This window comes from Helianthus annuus, chromosome 14 (assembly GCF_002127325.2).
Source record: "Helianthus annuus cultivar XRQ/B chromosome 14, HanXRQr2.0-SUNRISE, whole genome shotgun sequence".
Taxonomy (NCBI): Eukaryota; Viridiplantae; Streptophyta; class Magnoliopsida; order Asterales; family Asteraceae; genus Helianthus; species Helianthus annuus.
In genome coordinates this window covers 123,176,348-123,195,279 of record NC_035446.2, presented here as the reverse complement: position 1 = coordinate 123,195,279, position 18,932 = coordinate 123,176,348, and the positions used below count along the sequence as shown (strand labels likewise).

General features: G+C 37.2%; 1 protein-coding gene across 1 annotated transcript; it reads right to left on the bottom strand.

Moving 5' to 3' along the window:
- Nucleotides 1-478: 478 nt before the first annotated feature.
- Nucleotides 479-1,874, bottom strand: LOC110909270 (HMG-Y-related protein A). The gene is made up of 2 exons (XM_022154303.2): nt 1,724-1,874; nt 479-1,296 (listed from the first exon to the last, which is right to left on the bottom strand). Exons 1-2 carry the CDS (start codon nt 1,772-1,774, stop codon nt 832-834), a joined length of 516 nt encoding a protein of 171 aa, XP_022009995.1. The 5' UTR covers nt 1,775-1,874; the 3' UTR covers nt 479-831.
- Nucleotides 1,875-18,932: the final 17,058 nt, after the last annotated feature.

Below are 18,932 nucleotides of genomic sequence, written 5' to 3'. Positions count from 1 at the left end.
AAATTTTCTCTCTCTTTCACTCACAATCACTTACAAAATATATCAAAAAAAATTATAATATACGAGCGTCCCCTCAAATTTATAGATTAATAATACATTTTCCCTCTCCTTCCAACCTCATTCACAATACATTTTCCCTCTCCTTCCAACCTCATTCACATTTTTTTGGAAGGGATTCCCATTTTTTGGGGAAGTGAAGGAATGTGAATGCTTTGAATGCTCTACACTTGTAAAAATCAGTAGTAAATAAACCAAACGGCAACATAAGATTCTACACTAACAATTTGAGATGATAGCTTTCAAACTCATTTTCTGATAAAGGTGTCGCATATATATATAGAGGTTTGGATCTCAAAATCAAAGGTCGAGATCTATTTAGATCAACAGTCAAGATCTTTAAAAGAAATGTCCATACCAGAATTTTTTTATCTTCATGACAGATATCAATCACTATATGAATATTAGCATTTTAAAATCATGAAAACACACCTCAACAAATGAAATGCGGATCTCCATTCTTCACAATTAGCATGAAAAGTAGATACAACACAACACACACTTGCATACTTCATTAGAACCTAAAAATTACAATAACCACCTACTAACATAATAAAACTAACAAGACACCCTCACGGAGCCTTTTTTTTTGTTAAAAGTAACTCTATTTCCAGATACGAAATTCCCAAATCCAGAGCAACAACACTCTACCCACTTGTACATCACACATCAACACTTGTACTCAACTCTAAACTTAAGAATCCCACATCCAGTAACACATCTAACACCGTTTCTTTTTTCCATCTTCTCAGTTATCTCATAAACTCACAAAACTCAATTAGCTTCAACACCGGCAGGCTCCGGCTGCACCTTACGCGGCCGTCCCCTCGGCCGGCCGGTTTTCGACGGCGGCGTTGGCACCGTCGCAGCCTTAACTTTCTTTGCTGACGGTGGAGCATTCGGATCCTTCTTCGGGCGTCCTCTGCCTCTCTTAACTTCAGAACCTGCTGTTGCCGGTGACGTCACCGCAGCCGGAGTCTCGGTCTCCGCCGCGGATGGATCCTTAGCCTTCGGAGGACGGCCGCGACCGCGTTTCGCTGGTGTGGCGGAGTCCGGACGCATGTAGTTGTTATTTGAAACCACTAGCTCACCGTTTTCAACGAGTTTGTTCAACTGATCCGCCAGGATATTTGTGTGTTCTTCCGGTAAGCTTCCGCAAGTTGATTCGATGTAGTTTGAGATCGACGATGTGCTTGAACCGTCCTTCTCTTTCAGAGCATCAATCGCTGAGAAAATCATCTGCAAAAACACATCGATCGATCGGATTTCAGATTTTTAAACCTAAGTTACGCACACGAAACAAAATTTACACAAAATCACCTCAAATTTCAAAATTCTGAACCTAATTTACAAACACGAAGCAAAACTTCACAAAATCGAACAAAAACACTTCAAATTCCGAATTTCTAAACCTAATTTACAAACACGAAGCAAAAAATCGAACTAGATCACCTCAAAGTTACAAATTAGTGCCTTTACTGTTTCAAAATCACCTCTGCATATCTGATTTCAACTTTCTAAACCTAATAAACAAACATAGAACAAAATCTATACAAAAACACTTCAAGCACACACACATCGAACAGATTTCAAATTTATAAATCTAATTTACAAAACAAATCTACACAAAATCGAACAAAACACCTCAAAATATGAACAAAATTACCTCTGCGTATGGAGGAAGTGATGGAGGACGGTTGAGTTCTTCGCCGGCCATTGAAGGAGGTAATGGAGTGAGTGCAGAGAGGATGTCAGCTACGAAGAAGCACGGTGAAAAAGTGTGTGCATGGGTGAGACCTTTTGGGGATGATTTATGTGAAGAATTTCAGGGTTTCATGAAAAACAATCGACGGTTGAGGTTTGTGTGGTGATTAGATCAACGGTGTGTGGTTGTTTGTGTAAAGGGTCATGCGGATCGGTGACGTGGCTAGTGGCTTTTGTGTGAAGTGTTTTTGTTGTAGGAGTGAGTTTTGACGCTTTTTTTTTGTTTGTTTTTTCTCTCCTTATTTTGAAACCTAGAGAGAGAACAAAGAATCGTTTAGTTGATTTTTTTTAATTGTTTATTTGGTTATTTTATTGAAGTATAGTTTAGTGGATTAATTTTATAATAGTTAACGAATTTTCACCAACAATTTTAATTATTTTATTAAGATTTTGTCCGAACATGGTTTCCTAGTAATAATCTCCTCTTACATCACTAAAGAAGTCATCAAAGATCAAAAAATTTTCGATTTATTAAATTTTACTGAGAGTAAACTATCATTTTGGTCGCTGAGTTTTGATCATTTTTATTACTTTAGTTTAAATTTGAAATTTTTTGTATCTGGATTTTTGTGGTTTCATTTTTTTGTCATTTTAGTCCAAAAATGAAATAAGTTCATATTTCTCAAATTAAATTCTGGTTTTTTGTCCTTTTCCTCAGTGGCAAAATGGTCATTATGAGTTTTGTAATCTTCACGAATGGGGAGAATGTGAGCGGATTCGGTCAATCGGTCAACGATCACCCAAATACTGTCATGACCAGACGAAGTACGAGTAAGTTTGGTGATAAAGTCCATCGCAATGCTCTCCCATTTCCAGACAGGAATTTCTGGTTGTTCGAGCAAGCCAAAGGGACGTTGGTGTTCAGCTTTAACCTTGGAACAAGTGAGACATTACGAAACAAAGGTGGCGATATCTTTCTTCATCCCAGTCCACCAATAGGATGTACGCATGTCGTGGTACATCTTTTCAGCACTAGGGTGAATAGAATATCTCGATTTGTGTGCCTCTTTCATCAGAAAGTCTCGAAGGTTATCACGATTAGGAATCCATATGCGATTGAGATGATATAGAATACCATCGTATTTAGTCATGAGACTCTCTTCAGCACCACATTGCATCTCGTTGTAGAGGTTACCCTCGTCAACAGATGCGTATTGAGCTTCACGAATGCGGTTTTGAAAATCGTTGACGAGTTGGAGACAACGAATACCCTTAACATGAGTCTTACGACTAAGTGCGTCAGCCACTACATTCGCTTTACCTGGATGGTATCGAATTTCGCAGTCGTAGTCGTTCAACAACTCTACCCAACGACGTTGACGCATGTCCAGTTCATTTTGGTTGAAGATGTGTTGAAGGCTCTTATGGTCGATGAAGACCACACACTTGGTACCATAAAGGTAGTGTCGCCATATCTTTAAGGCAAAAACAACTACGCCAAATTCAAGGTCGTGTGCAGTGTAGTTTTTCTCATGTATTTTGAGTTGCCTCGACGCGTAAGCGATGACCTTGTCTCGTTGCATAAGGACACAACCAAGGCCAAGGTTCGAAGCATCACATTACACGACGAAGTCATCGTTACCATCGGGAAGAGCAAGCATATGAGCATTACAAAGCATGTCCTTGAGCGTTTGGAAAGACTCCTCTTGTTCAGGACCCCAAACAAAATGTTTCTCTTTTTGAGTCAAGGAGGTAAGAGGAACGACGATTTTCGAGAAATAAGAACTGAAATGACGATAATAACCAGCTAGACTAAGAAACGAACGAATTTCAGACGAAGACTTAGGAGCAATCCAATTCTTCACAACTTCGATTTTTGCAGGGTCAACGTGAATACCAAGTTCGTTGACAGTATTACCAAGGAATTGAACTTCTTTCAACCAAAATTCACATTTAAAGAACTTGGCGTAAAGACGTTCAGTGCGTAAAAGTTGAAGGATAAGACGTGCTCTTCTTGAGTCTTGAAGTAGATGAGAATATCATCGATGAAGACGATCACAAAACGTTCCAAGTACGCTTTACACATGCGGTTCATCAAATCCATGAAAACTGTAGGTGTGTTGGTCAAACCAAAGGGCATGGCCACGAACTCATAATGACCATAACGCGTACGAAAGGCGGTTTTGGGTATATCTTCATCGAGGACTCGAAGTTGATGATAACTAGAACATAGATCAATCTTGGAAAAGCAAGTTGCACCTTGTAGCTGATCGAAGAGATTGTCAATACGAGGAAGAGGATATCGGTTTTTGGCAGTAAGCTTGTTGAGCTCACGATAATCAATGCACATCCGAAATGATTCATCCTTCTTCTTGACGAATAGAATGGGAGCGTTCCAAGGAGAAGTGCTAGGGCGTATAAAGTCTTTATCAAGAAGCTCTTGAAGTTGGCTCGAAAGCTCTTGCATCTCAGAGTGTGCTAGACGATTAGGAGACTTAGCGCCAGGCGTAGCGCCATGCATTAAATCGATTCAAAAGTCGACAGAATGAGCAGGAGGCGGACCAGGAAGATCATTGGGAAAAACATCAGGAAAATCACGTACAACAGGAACGTCACTTATGCTTGGGCCTTTATCCTTCTTTTCCATAGTGTGGGCAAGAAAGGCGTAGGTACCCTTGCGCAAGTACTTGTTCGCTTGAGTACACGACATAAGCTTGATACCTTGAGAAGGTTTCTCGCCATAGACGTGTAGAGATTCACCATTGGGAAGAGGAAGACGAATGAACTTGTCAGAACAAACAACTTGTAACACCTCGGAAATTCCTGTCCATTGAAATAAAGACACGTGTCATGAGAAACAGACGTGTCAAGAAAACCGGATCAAATAAAAAGATGTATGGTAGGATTTTTTTAAAAGGGCGTCATGTTATTTAAAATACCTCTGAACGACCCAAGGGCGACATGTTATTAAATCACCTCTGAGCGACCCGAATTTTATAAATCCCAAGATCCTTAAATCATTTGATACACATCCTACATGATAACCGGTTGGTTCCAAATAAATAAAGTTCCATCTTTATTATTATGGACTTTGGATTAATAAGGTTTGTTACTACTGAAGATACTAAATAAAATCCTTGTAAATGGAATCAAGAATAATTATGAAGCTTGTTAACTATAATGGGAATCCAAGACTTGTTCTTGGTGTTTCCGTCACTTTACAAGTCCCATAAAAGGTCACATGAAGGGGGAAACATGTAAGACCTATCCAAGCATGCAATAGCTGAGCCAATGGCCCCACTACCGAAAAAGATGGACTGAATTCGGAAATGGCTTGGTTGCATGGTCAAGACTTAAAAGTTTACAAATTTTTGTCCTCTAACCAACGGTTACGGACCGCAAGGCTCAAGGCTTACGGTCCGTAAGAAGGATACCTGGGCGATTTCAGCAAAGGTCGGTTACGGACCGTAACCATTTCAGCATACGGTCCGCAAGAGATGCTTACGGACCGCAAGGCCTTAAGCTTACGGTCCGTAAGGCTGTCGCTGGCAGCAGGATTTGGACAGCTGCCTGTTCAGCCTGTTGCACCGACTTAAATAGTGGTTTTTCGAAACATGGGACTTGCTAGGCAGTTTTTAGCCACATAGGGACACCTGGGGTGATCACACATCAATTGTAGACTTGCATGTCTTGATCTTGAGCTCATGGGTGCACTATATAAGGGTCAAGAGTTGTGACCATTTGATCATTCATTTGCATCTTCACTTCTGGAGCTCCTGGACAGCTATCAAGTTTTCTTAGGCTCCATAATCCTTCTTAGGACTCTTGTAAGTGTCCTTAACCTCCCTTAATCCATTTTAGCTTAGTTAATTAGCTAAAAGTCAAACCATCGTAATTAAGGTTTGACTTCGGGATTAGTCCATAATTACTCACTAATATCCCGAATTAAAAATACCTTTAAGTAGGTAATTATGTGGGTAACAAACCCTTAAAAGGGTAATTTCAGAATCCCACTCTAACTATACTAATTGTCGAGTCAAAGTACATTATAAAAAGTCAACATAAATGACTATTTGCAAATTAATGCATAATTAGCAATGTAGGTTACATGCAATCTGCTTGATCATTAAAATAACTTGGGAATTAATGTAAGAACATGTTCCAACATGTTCAACTCGACAATTTTCAGTTTAGGCTCGGTTTGGAACCGAATGTCGCAAAGTTTGACTTTTGCTTTGACTTTCAGTTCTGACCCGTTTAAGCCAAGATTAGGATTGTCTTAGAGCTTCTTTTGAACCTATTTACATGTTAGTATAACTCTCTGAGATTATACAACTTGGTTCATTGGATATCCTATTCACGTGCATGTTTCCGTTAATCGCTTATATGTTGACCATTATGCCCATTTGACCTTAAAACGTGATTTTTGAAAATGTAAAAGGGTAGGCACCTTAGTTGCTGATTTATAAACTTGCACCCAAAATTTGAAGTCAGTTTGATGTAACACCCCGAAAACGGGTTTAGTAATTAAACCTCGTTAATACAAAAGAGTGGGTAAAATACCGTTAGTGGTGAAAGTAACCCGGTAAATATTAGGATTTAAGTAAATAAACCTAATATTTAATAAAACGTTAATAAATGTTTTCAAGTAAATAAGGTTTATAAGAAGTCCGAATTAACGTGACTTAAATACATAACGAGTTATGACTTCCCGAACCCGCTAAAGTAACAATGAATAATTAACCTAGTTAGTAGCATGTGATTAAGTGACTAATGGTGAGTTATAGTTCCATTTGATCAAAAGGAAACATGAGGGACCAATGTTGCCAAGTGGGAAAGTTATTTTATTAAAACAAGAGTTAAAACACCAAAACACACACTTAAAGTGTGTGTTCTGGTCGTGACAATCACAGGAGCCAAGGGAGGGTTCCTTACTCAAACCCTAACTTGCTTAAATCCAAGAAATTGAGAGGCCAAATCAGTCCCAAATCGAAATCCAAGCTCGTATTCATGAACACCAAGTTGAAAGGATCACAAGGTATGTAAAATTGTGACGTTTTGATCCATCTCAAAATTCTAGGTTATTTGTAAGAAACTGAAATTGAGCTTGATTATGTCATGCATGAGTGAATCTTGAAGTAATATGATGTCTAGGAGTAAACCCTAGTCAATAACATGTTAGATTGTTGGAAAAACTATGAGATTCATGATGATCCATTGATAAGCTAAGTGGGTTTTATGTTAATATGATGAACACTAGGAAATAGATTGTTGATCTAGTGTAAATTGACGATTTTGAAGTGAATTCAGAAATTATAGAAGTTAACCACTTTGTAAGATGGTTAATTTATGTGAAATTTGGGGTAAGAGATAAGCTAGAGACATGATAAATAAACATGTAAAATTCTGCCCTTAAGGTGTTCGTTGAAATGCCTCAAAGAAGGCTCGAAACTAGAATTTTGTAGTTAAAACACCTAGTTGTGATGTTTCGACTATTATGCAAAAAGTGATTAAAGAGAGAGTTCTAAATGTGTTAAACGCGATTAGAACTTTGGTTAAAACGGAGGCCTAAAGATAACGCCTACCGAGTAGTTAAAGAGTGCTAAAACTAGTTGATAACTCGAAAATGCAAATTAGTATACTAATGGGCATTTGACTATTAAAAAGGTCAAACTGACCTATAATACGATAAATAGCGATTTTGATATGAAATACATAAGGTGGAATAATCGTATTAGAATATGATTAAACTAACCACCTTGAAAACGATGATGATAGTTTGACGCGTAACAAGCTAGGTGGAAGCTTGGAGTGAAAGCGGGTCAAACAAGTCAAGCATGGAAGAAAAGCGTAGCTCGGATGCAAGGTAAGTGAAACTTACATAATTGTGTAGATTACTTGTTCATTCTATACGTTATAGATACAATAATGCTAATATTGAAAATATGGATTTCCGACGTGATTGATACGAGTCGGAACATATAAAGATGATAAAAACCATGTTTATGGCAAAAAGGGGATTCGGTAATGAAATCCGGGACGGGATGGATGTATGAATTAGAAGTCAAAAACCATGTTTTTGATTTAATAGGCAACGTTGGGCATATAGGCCGAACGGGTCAAATGGTGGTGATAACACTATTTGACAATATCGACTAATGCGATTGTCAAGTCTTGTGTTAACAGGAGCGATTAGCGATTCAGTTAATTTCGCCCACACTAAGTGTGATGATAAAAGCAAGGTATAAATTGGGTCTATATGTTGACCCTAGCCAGGTACGTATGCATACGATTATAGTTAACATACAAACTTGGTCAAATAGGTAGTGAAAGCCCCTCATAGTAAATGAGGGGCTAATGTCGACTAAAATGCCCTTGAAGGGTAAATTGAGCGAACAACTTATAAAGGTTGTTTAGGAACTTATCTTACGATCTTGTAACCTTTAGACGCGCATGTAAGTTGTAGACATAAACTTTCAAGAGTTAAATGCTTAAATTGTGTGTTGCCGCAAAAACAACACATCCGTAGGATTAAACTCGGAATAAATAGTCCATTTCGTTAAATCCACCACATTCACAGTTGTGGTGGAAGTCTAGCTAATAACAAATTGGTGGAACTATGAGGTACATGAGAAATGAGCACCGTCCGTGCTAAAATGGTCGTAAATACCCTTAACGGGTCAAAATAAGATTTTAAACGAAAACGGGTAAATAATTGTGTAGAAACCCGTGCTCAGTACTTAATATGATTGACAATATTAGGATTTAAGGGTTTATGATGAATGGTGGTCAAACAAACATGTTTGTTTGATAATCACATAGTCGGGTCGAAAATTGTTGAAAAGATAATAAGCCGAAGGCTTAAAAGTCTTAATTTTATTTAATCCGGATGTTAGATCTTAACTCCATATAATGGAGAATTAAATTATAAACATGTGGGAAGAAACGGTAGGTCAAACGGATAATCGGTTTGAAAGATACGAAAGATTTCGTGTCAAATTACGGCAAAATGGAAAGGTGGATGCAGGTGCCACCGTAAATTACGGTGCCACCGTAATTTACGGTGGACCTGAAATGGTTTACGGTGAAACACTCCTGATTTACGATGGAAACAAGTCAAAACAAGGACTACCGTAAATTACGGTGTCCACCGTAATTTACGGTGGGCCCTGTACAAAAATGTATTTTTGATCAGTTTTGTTTCCCGGACTTGTTTAGATACGTTTTAATTCCCGTATGACTAAAGCATTTCATGTTTTTATGAAATGTAGGTACTTTGTGGAAGCCGGAAGACGATCAAGCTCAACGAAGAACCGAACACGATACAGTTACATGCTTCCGCACTTCGCCACGTTGTAAATTTTAAACAACGAACTTCGATCACGTTATGTAGAATAATTTATAATTTGTAAAAGTTTTAAATAAACCCGCATTCATATAATATGTGTGGTCTTAACTACACATCTAATTGTGGTATTTACATATAAAATTAACTCGAGTGTTACAAGTTGGTATCAGAGCCTTGGTTTAAGAGATTCGAGTATGGTGGGGAGGAACCATGCTTGGACTTAAACCTTATGCTCTTGACAAAGAATAGTGTTCGGTTCGAGGCTTGATCGCAAATCCGGTAAGTACAAGTACGTGAATAGTTAGTATGCTAAAGTGTTGTAAACAACACATAGGGCTATCGTGTGATACGCGTTACCCCAATTAAAATGAATGAAATAGTTGACGAAAATACGCGCGTTGACGCGTATAGTAGAAAAAGCCTTGTATCATAATACGGGCGATTATTGAGGTTGACGTTACTAACTTTTGTGAATGTTTTAATTGAAGGACACTCGCGTTTGAAGACGACGAGAGTCAAACGAATTGTGGATATGATGATGGAACGGTCCGAAGTATGACAAGAGGAGCATACTCACCGAGGACTAAATCGCGTAATGACCGCGAACAAAGTTAATGGCAAAGAACGCGCGTCGGGGAAAACAGTACCAGGTGCACATTTTAAATAATAGCATAAATAGTAATATGCAACAATAAGTAGGAACTTAAAAGTTGCATATGTAAAATTAAAAACTTGGAAAGACCTGAATAGAAAACCTATCCGGGATATTGTTTCCAAGAAAAACAGATAGAGGTATTACTTACATAGGGCGTGATGTGAAAACTGTAAAAAGGTCATGCGTGTCATGTGTTAAACGCTTACTCTGGCCAAGTAAGTAGCGGCATATGTCACCATGAACTTCTTATGGCGGACACGTTTACATCCGATGTAGTAAGGGCAGGGTGAATGGGACTAATTAAAAAGTGCCCAAATGAATCAGATAAACAAAATATTTGATAATAATGTAAACGCACAACCAAGTGACGGGAGCGTATTACATTAGGATAATGAGCCCGAGTGAAGGGACAAACATCAAGCTATTGGGAGGGAGTGTACTTACACTCGAACCCAGAAAACATCAAGCTATTGGGAGGGAGTGTACTTACACTCGAACCCAGAAAACATCAAGCTATTGGGAGGGAGTGTACTTACACTCGAACCCAGAAAACATCAAGCTATTGGGAGGGAGTGTACTTACACTCGAACCCAGAAAACATCAAGCTATTGGGAGGGAGTGTACTTACACTCGAACCCAGAAAACATCAAGCTATTGGGAGGGAGTGTACTTACACTCGAACCCAGAAAACATCAAGCATGTAAAACGATTTAGACAAATACTGGGAGGGAGTGATACTTACACTCGAACCCGAAGAATATAAACATGTAAAATGATCAAGATATGCATTAGGAGGTAGTGTACTTACACTCGAACCCGAAGAATACAAATAAGACTCTTAACAGGCCGATTTTGTAAAACACCAAATTTGAGAACGAAGTAGGAATATAAAAGTAAAACGAAGTCATAATACATACCGTAAGGGTTGCAATAATAACGACTTCGGTAAAACACCCAGTTGGTGGGTAAGGATTTAAACACATGCGTAGACTGAGAAACAGGAACGCGAAATAGAAAGTCAAAAGACTCGGAATATGAGTCATGACTAAAAGATGATAAGAATCTTCGCAAATATAAATTTTGGTAATTGCGTTCAACCATTTCAAAGTTGGACGGGTCAAATAAAGAACGAAGTCTGACATTCATAGGTGATGAAAATTCACCTAAAATGAGTCAAACGAGTCAATTAAGGAAAAAAAAAATGGAGGGGCCAAAATGACCGACGGGTCATGAACTAAAGCAAAGGAATCATAAGGGCCTCGTCTTAAAGAGACGAAAGCTTAAGAAAATAGCCTACGAGGTTAGGTGAAAGAACCTACGGGTCAATAGCGTAAGGTGAGGGAACTTGTTACGATCCCTCGCGTAAAACGAGAACGAAAAACAATAAATTAGGGGTTGTCAATTCCCTTGACATGAGTAATTGACATAGTTAAGAGAAAAACGTTAGACTAAAATTCAGATTTAGTAAGAAATAATATTTTTATAAATATAAATTCTGACAGGAATTTGAATAGTAATCATAAAAGGGTTCAAGTCTTGACGCTGATAGGCGCAAGACGATATATTCGAAAAGTGATCTTTTTGAAAATGAAAGGTTGATATAAATTAAACATGCGTGACACGATCACGGTCAAAGAAATGCAATGTGAAGTGGAATTACATTATAACCAAGCGAGCTGTAAAGGTCATTTAAGTAATCTGGTTGCTTGTAAGCGGTAGATTCGGTATAACTAAACCGAATAAATGAATTTTGAAAACAGAAGAAATTGTTGCTGAAAGTGAAAGACTTCACTAAAGACCTTTAAACGGGTCAAGGTAACGGATTCATTAAGAGTTCGATAATATCTAAAAGCGATGAAAATCGCTAAGTTAACTAAACAAGTAAAAATAACGGAATTACGTTATTTCAAGTCACATTATGTCGTAGCAGGTACGTAGAGGTTCTGTAACCAGAAAGACATTACCATAATTTTTCTGGTAATACTAACAATTGGTTAAAGTATGAGTAATGCTTAAGAAATTACTCAAGTCAAAACGCATTGAGTTTAGAACTCAATGAACTATGTAAGAAAAGGTTTCGAGGACGAAACCTCTTTAAGGGGGGTAGACTTGTAACACCCCGAAAACGGGTTTAGTAATTAAACCTCGTTAATACAAAAGAGTGGGTAAAATACCGTTAGTGGTGAAAGTAACCCGGTAAATATTAGGATTTAAGTAAATAAACCTAATATTTAATAAAACGTTAATAAATGTTTTCAAGTAAATAAGGTTTATAAGAAGTCCGAATTAACGTGACTTAAATACATAACGAGTTATGACTTCCCGAACCCGCTAAAGTAACAATGAATAATTAACCTAGTTAGTAGCATGTGATTAAGTGACTAATGGTGAGTTATAGTTCCATTTGATCAAAAGGAAACATGAGGGACCAATGTTGCCAAGTGGGAAAGTTGTTTTATTAAAACAAGAGTTAAAACACCAAAACACACACTTAAAGTGTGTGTTCTGGTCGTGACAATCACAGGAGCCAAGGGAGGGTTCCTTACTCAAACCCTAACTTGCTTAAATCCAAGAAATTGAGAGGCCAAATCAGTCCCAAATCGAAATCCAAGCTCGTATTCATGAACACCAAGTTGAAAGGATCACAAGGTATGTAAAATTGTGACGTTTTGATCCATCTCAAAATTCTAGGTTATTTGTAAGAAACTGAAATTGAGCTTGATTATGTCATGCATGAGTGAATCTTGAAGTAATATGAGGTCTAGGAGTAAACCCTAGTCAATAACATGTTAGATTGTTGGAAAAACTATGAGATTCATGATGATCCATTGATAAGCTAAGTGGGTTTTATGTTAATATGATGAACACTAGGAAATAGATTGTTGATCTAGTGTAAATTGACGATTTTGAAGTGAATTCAGAAATTATAGAAGTTAACCACTTTGTAAGATGGTTAATTTATGTGAAATTTGGGGTAAGAGATAAGCTAGAGACATGATAAATAAACATGTAAAATTCTGCCCTTAAGGTGTTCGTTGAAATGCCTCAAAGAAGGCTCGAAACTAGAATTTTGTAGTTAAAACACCTAGTTGTGATGTTTCGACTATTATGCAAAAAGTGATTAAAGAGAGAGTTCTAAATGTGTTAAACGCGATTAGAACTTTGGTTAAAACGGAGGCCTAAAGATAACGCCTACCGAGTAGTTAAAGAGTGCTAAAACTAGTTGATAACTCGAAAATGCAAATTAGTATACTAATGGGCATTTGACTATTAAAAAGGTCAAACTGACCTATAATACGATAAATAGCGATTTTGATATGAAATACATAAGGTGGAATAATCGTATTAGAATATGATTAAACTAACCACCTTGAAAACGATGATGATAGTTTGACGCGTAACAAGCTAGGTGGAAGCTTGGAGTGAAAGCGGGTCAAACAAGTCAAGCATGGAAGAAAAGCGTAGCTCGGATGCAAGGTAAGTGAAACTTACATAATTGTGTAGATTACTTGTTCATTCTATACGTTATAGATACAATAATGCTAATATTGAAAATATGGATTTCCGACGTGATTGATACGAGTCGGAACATATAAAGATGATAAAAACCATGTTTATGGCAAAAAGGGGATTCGGTAATGAAATCCGGGACGGGATGGATGTATGAATTAGAAGTCAAAAACCATGTTTTTGATTTAATAGGCAACGTTGGGCATATAGGCCGAACGGGTCAAATGGTGGTGATAACACTATTTGACAATATCGACTAATGCGATTGTCAAGTCTTGTGTTAACAGGAGCGATTAGCGATTCAGTTAATTTCGCCCACACTAAGTGTGATGATAAAAGCAAGGTATAAATTGGGTCTATATGTTGACCCTAGCCAGGTACGTATGCATACGATTATAGTTAACATACAAACTTGGTCAAATAGGTAGTGAAAGCCCCTCATAGTAAATGAGGGGCTAATGTCGACTAAAATGCCCTTGAAGGGTAAATTGAGCGAACAACTTATAAAGGTTGTTTAGGAACTTATCTTACGATCTTGTAACCTTTAGACGCGCATGTAAGTTGTAGACATAAACTTTCAAGAGTTAAATGCTTAAATTGTGTGTTGCCGCAAAAACAACACATCCGTAGGATTAAACTCGGAATAAATAGTCCATTTCGTTAAATCCACCACATTCACAGTTGTGGTGGAAGTCTAGCTAATAACAAATTGGTGGAACTATGAGGTACATGAGAAATGAGCACCGTCCGTGCTAAAATGGTCGTAAATACCCTTAACGGGTCAAAATAAGATTTTAAACGAAAACGGGTAAATAATTGTGTAGAAACCCGTGCTCAGTACTTAATATGATTGACAATATTAGGATTTAAGGGTTTATGATGAATGGTGGTCAAACAAACATGTTTGTTTGATAATCACATAGTCGGGTCGAAAATTGTTGAAAAGATAATAAGCCGAAGGCTTAAAAGTCTCAATTTTATTTAATCCGGATGTTAGATCTTAACTCCATATAATGGAGAATTAAATTATAAACATGTGGGAAGAAACGGTAGGTCAAACGGATAATCGGTTTGAAAGATACGAAAGATTTCGTGTCAAATTACGGCAAAATGGAAAGGTGGATGCAGGTGCCACCGTAAATTACGGTGCCACCGTAATTTACGGTGGACCTGAAATGGTTTACGGTGAAACACTCCTGATTTACGATGGAAACAAGTCAAAACAAGGACTACCGTAAATTACGGTGTCCACCGTAATTTACGGTGGGCCCTGTACAAAAATGTATTTTTGATCAGTTTTGTTTCCTGGACTTGTTTAGATACGTTTTAATTCCCGTATGACTAAAGCATTTCATGTTTTTATGAAATGTAGGTACTTTGTGGAAGCCGGAAGACGATCAAGCTCAACGAAGAACCGAACACGATACAGTTACATGCTTCCGCACTTCGCCACGTTGTAAATTTTAAACAACGAACTTCGATCACGTTATGTAGAATAATTTATAATTTGTAAAAGTTTTAAATAAACCCGCATTCATATAATATGTGTGGTCTTAACTACACATCTAATTGTGGTATTTACATATAAAATTAACTCGAGTGTTACAAGTTGGTATCAGAGCCTTGGTTTAAGAGATTCGAGTATGGTGGGGAGGAACCATGCTTGGACTTAAACCTTATGCTCTTGACAAAGAATAGTGTTCGGTTCGAGGCTTGATCGCAAATCCGGTAAGTACAAGTACGTGAATAGTTAGTATGCTAAAGTGTTGTAAACAACACATAGGGCTATCGTGTGATACGCGTTACCCCAATTAAAATGAATGAAATAGTTGACGAAAATACGCGCGTTGACGCGTATAGTAGAAAAAGCCTTGTATCATAATACGGGCGATTATTGAGGTTGACGTTACTAACTTTTGTGAATGTTTTAATTGAAGGACACTCGCGTTTGAAGACGACGAGAGTCAAACGAATTGTGGATATGATGATGGAACGGTCTGAAGTATGACAAGAGGAGCATACTCACCGAGGACTAAATCGCGTAATGACCGCGAACAAAGTTAATGGCAAAGAACGCCCGTCGGGGAAAACAGTACCAGGTGCACATTTTAAATAATAGCATAAATAGTAATATGCAACAATAAGTAGGAACTTAAAAGTTGCATATGTAAAATTAAAAACTTGGAAAGACCTGAATAGAAAACCTATCCGGGATATTGTTTCCAAGAAAAACAGATAGAGGTATTACTTACATAGGGCGTGATGTGAAAACTGTAAAAAGGTCATGCGTGTCATGTGTTAAACGCTTACTCTGGCCAAGTAAGTAGCGGCATATGTCACCATGAACTTCTTATGGCGGACACGTTTACATCCGATGTAGTAAGGGCAGGGTGAATGGGACTAATTAAAAAGTGCCCAAATGAATCAGTCTCAATTTTATTTAATCCGGATGTTAGATCTTAACTCCATATAATGGAGAATTAAATTATAAACATGTGGGAAGAAACGGTAGGTCAAACGGATAAGCGGTTTGAAAGATACGAAAGATTTCGTGTCAAATTACGGCAAAATGGAAAGGTGGATGCAGGTGCCACCGTAAATTACGGTGCCACCGTAATTTACGGTGGACCTGAAATGGTTTACGGTGAAACACTCCTGATTTACGATGGAAACAAGTCAAAACAAGGACTATCGTAAATTACGGTGTCCACCGTAATTTACGGTGGGCCCTGTACAAAAATGTATTTTTGATCAGTTTTGTTTCCCGGACTTGTTTAGATACGTTTTAATTCCCGTATGACTAAAGCATTTCATGTTTTTATGAAATGTAGGTACTTTGTGGAAGCCGGAAGATGATCAAGCTCAACGAAGAACCGAACACGATACAGTTACATGCTTCCGCACTTCGCGACGTTGTAAATTTTAAACAACGAACTTCGATCACGTTATGTAGAATAATTTATAATTTGTAAAAGTTTTAAATAAACCCGCATTCATATAATATGTGTGGTCTTAACTACACATCTAATTGTGTTTACATATAAAATTAACTCGAGTGTTACATTTGAGGTCTAGATTAAGAGTTATGCTCAATAGCGTAATTAAGAGCTTCTTTACTAATTAAATGGCGTAAATTACGTATAGCCTATTAAAACCCAAATTTTTATACCAAACTTTTTACCCACTGTTATAAAATAATATTTTGGGATTTTTGGTGATTTTTATTTATTTTTAGGCTGAGCATAACTTAGTGTTCTAAGATTAATTCGGTTTATGCCGGTTTTGCCCTTTTTAGCCATAAAATGAGTTTTACAAAACCTTTTGACCTCAAACCAATTTCTATTGATTTATTATGATAAATAAATTATTTTGAGCCTTCTGGAATATTAAAAATATCAGCTTTTTACAGAAAACCCGGAAATGGCTCCAAATCGCCTTTTTAGGCATTTTTAACACATAAGTGTGCATTAGGACCTTATTTAGCATAAGGGTTTGAACCTACTGATGTAATTAGTATACTTTTATATTTCTAAACAGTAGGCAAATGTTTTGAACTCAGAACTCCAGAATTGACCTTTTAGGCACTTGTGAAATTACCAAAATGCCCCTACGGTGCATAGTAAGGTTAAAGATAATAAATTTCACATTAATTTGATACCCTACTGTTATAACTTAGTAAATTAAGTATATTTACTAATGTAATCAGACCTGTAACTCAGGTTATTAATTTAACTCTTTTACACCTTATAAAATGACCAAAACGCCCTTTTGAGGCATAGTTTTGGTTTAAAATCATTTGGGGCATAATGGAAGGTATCATTCTGATATCACAACATATTTTAAGCATAATAACTTCAGAAACTTGTATTTGACTCCTATGGTTACTCGTTACGCATTATACGCGTTCGGATCGGCTTATGTGGCTAATTTGACCCTTATAGCCGAAACGGGTCAAACCATATCTTTTTGGTCTCAAAATTCAGAATGTGATTATATTACCCATATAAAACAAGTGTGCAAGCTTGTTGGGTCAAAACCACATTCTTAAACGGTCTTCGCCTTATTGTGCGTTTAAAACCGTAATCTTTATATAAAACTAACCGGTCTAAGCTTAAGACTCGTTAGGATTCTAATAGGTTATTAAAACCTTAATTTCCAGATCTAGGAGCCCAGTAAAAGCTACTTGCACTCGTTATATTTGGTTTATACTTGCTCAGGTAAATACATTTAACTTATTTTCCCTATACGGGCTTGGGGTACGGTATATAAAATACCGCTTGGTCGGGGAATTGACCTTAACCAGTTGATGGTTAAGTGCTGTCAAATTAACTCGTTTGAAAATGATGTTTTGTTTGTTTAACGCCTTTGGGGGTTTAATGACCATGTCCCGGATATCCTTGGCATCATTCCATGAATGGCCACGACCTTAGCACGCGGGTGTAGGCGTACACCCGTAGTGCATTTTATTGCATATAATCGTCGGCACGGGAGGAGTCTCGCGGCGATTTATATTAAGTGGTGTGTCTATTGAGCTTTAACCCGGCACGACCCGGGCTACTGAACGCAGAACAAACATGTAATTCTTTTACAAGATTATTAATCAAATAATTATCCCAAGTTATAAAAGTTTTATGCTGTAACGCCCCGCGTTTTCATACTTTCAATATTTAGAAACCATCGTTTGTAAAACTATTTTTGGAAACTTTGTATTCTTGTAATCGTTCTTTCCTTGTAATCATTGTAAATCCGAGACTTGGATCATAAATAAAATTCGTATTTCTTTAAATTCACCATCTACATATTCATACATGTTCATACGTTCGAATTCATTGTACATCGAATCCTTATTTGTAATTCATACTTATACGATACTTATTCACGATGCATGTCCATGCTTGTCCTTAAATTGTTGATACCTAAAAAACCCCTAATAATATGCTTATTTATACAACGGTTAATCATCTAATATGTGACATATACTTGTCACTTACAAACATGTTACATACTTGTACATTACACTTTTTACCTAGTTAAATCATGTTTTATTTCATATTTCACCTTGTTACAAGTTAGGGGAAACATTGTTGCATATTATTACACAACTTAACTAACAAAATTACTCATTATAATGTCTTAAAAAAATAAAAAAAATAAAGAAATATGGCAGCCCCAATTCAGCAAAATTCAGCCCCATATAGTTGGGTTTTGTGGGCTAGTTTCAAGGTGTAACCCCTTCTAAACACTTCCAAAGCCCAACCCATTGAATACCACTTATAACCAGCCTCTCTACCACTTTTGCAACACTAAAAACTCTCAAAACATCCTCCAAACCGTAGCTGAAAGCAAAGGTTCGAGCAGATTGACACCCCTTCACGAAAATGAGCATAACTCACTCATTTCTTAACGAAATCACTTGATTCTTTTTCCTACTTACTTGGATAATCATGGGGTTCGATTCCTAGACTTCTCCTTGGAGAAATCAGACCTGGAAATGCCCCGAAATCATCCATAAACTTTCTGTTTGTTTTTATGTTCATCAAAAACTTGTTTAAACCTATGTAACTTGTGTTCAACACATCTCATACCTATGTCCTAATGCTTACAACTTATCCCATGGTTGGTTAAGCTTAAAAACAAGGTTGAGACATTTAAAATCAG

Coding starts and splice junctions, on each gene's coding strand:
- LOC110909270 (XM_022154303.2), bottom strand. CDS start 1,774: ATGGCCGGCGAAGAACTCAACCGTCCTCCATCACTTCCTCCATACGCA. Junction 1,297..1,723: donor CACTTCCTCCATACGCAGAG/GTAATTTTGTTC, acceptor GTGTTTTTGCAG/ATGATTTTCTCAGCGATTGA.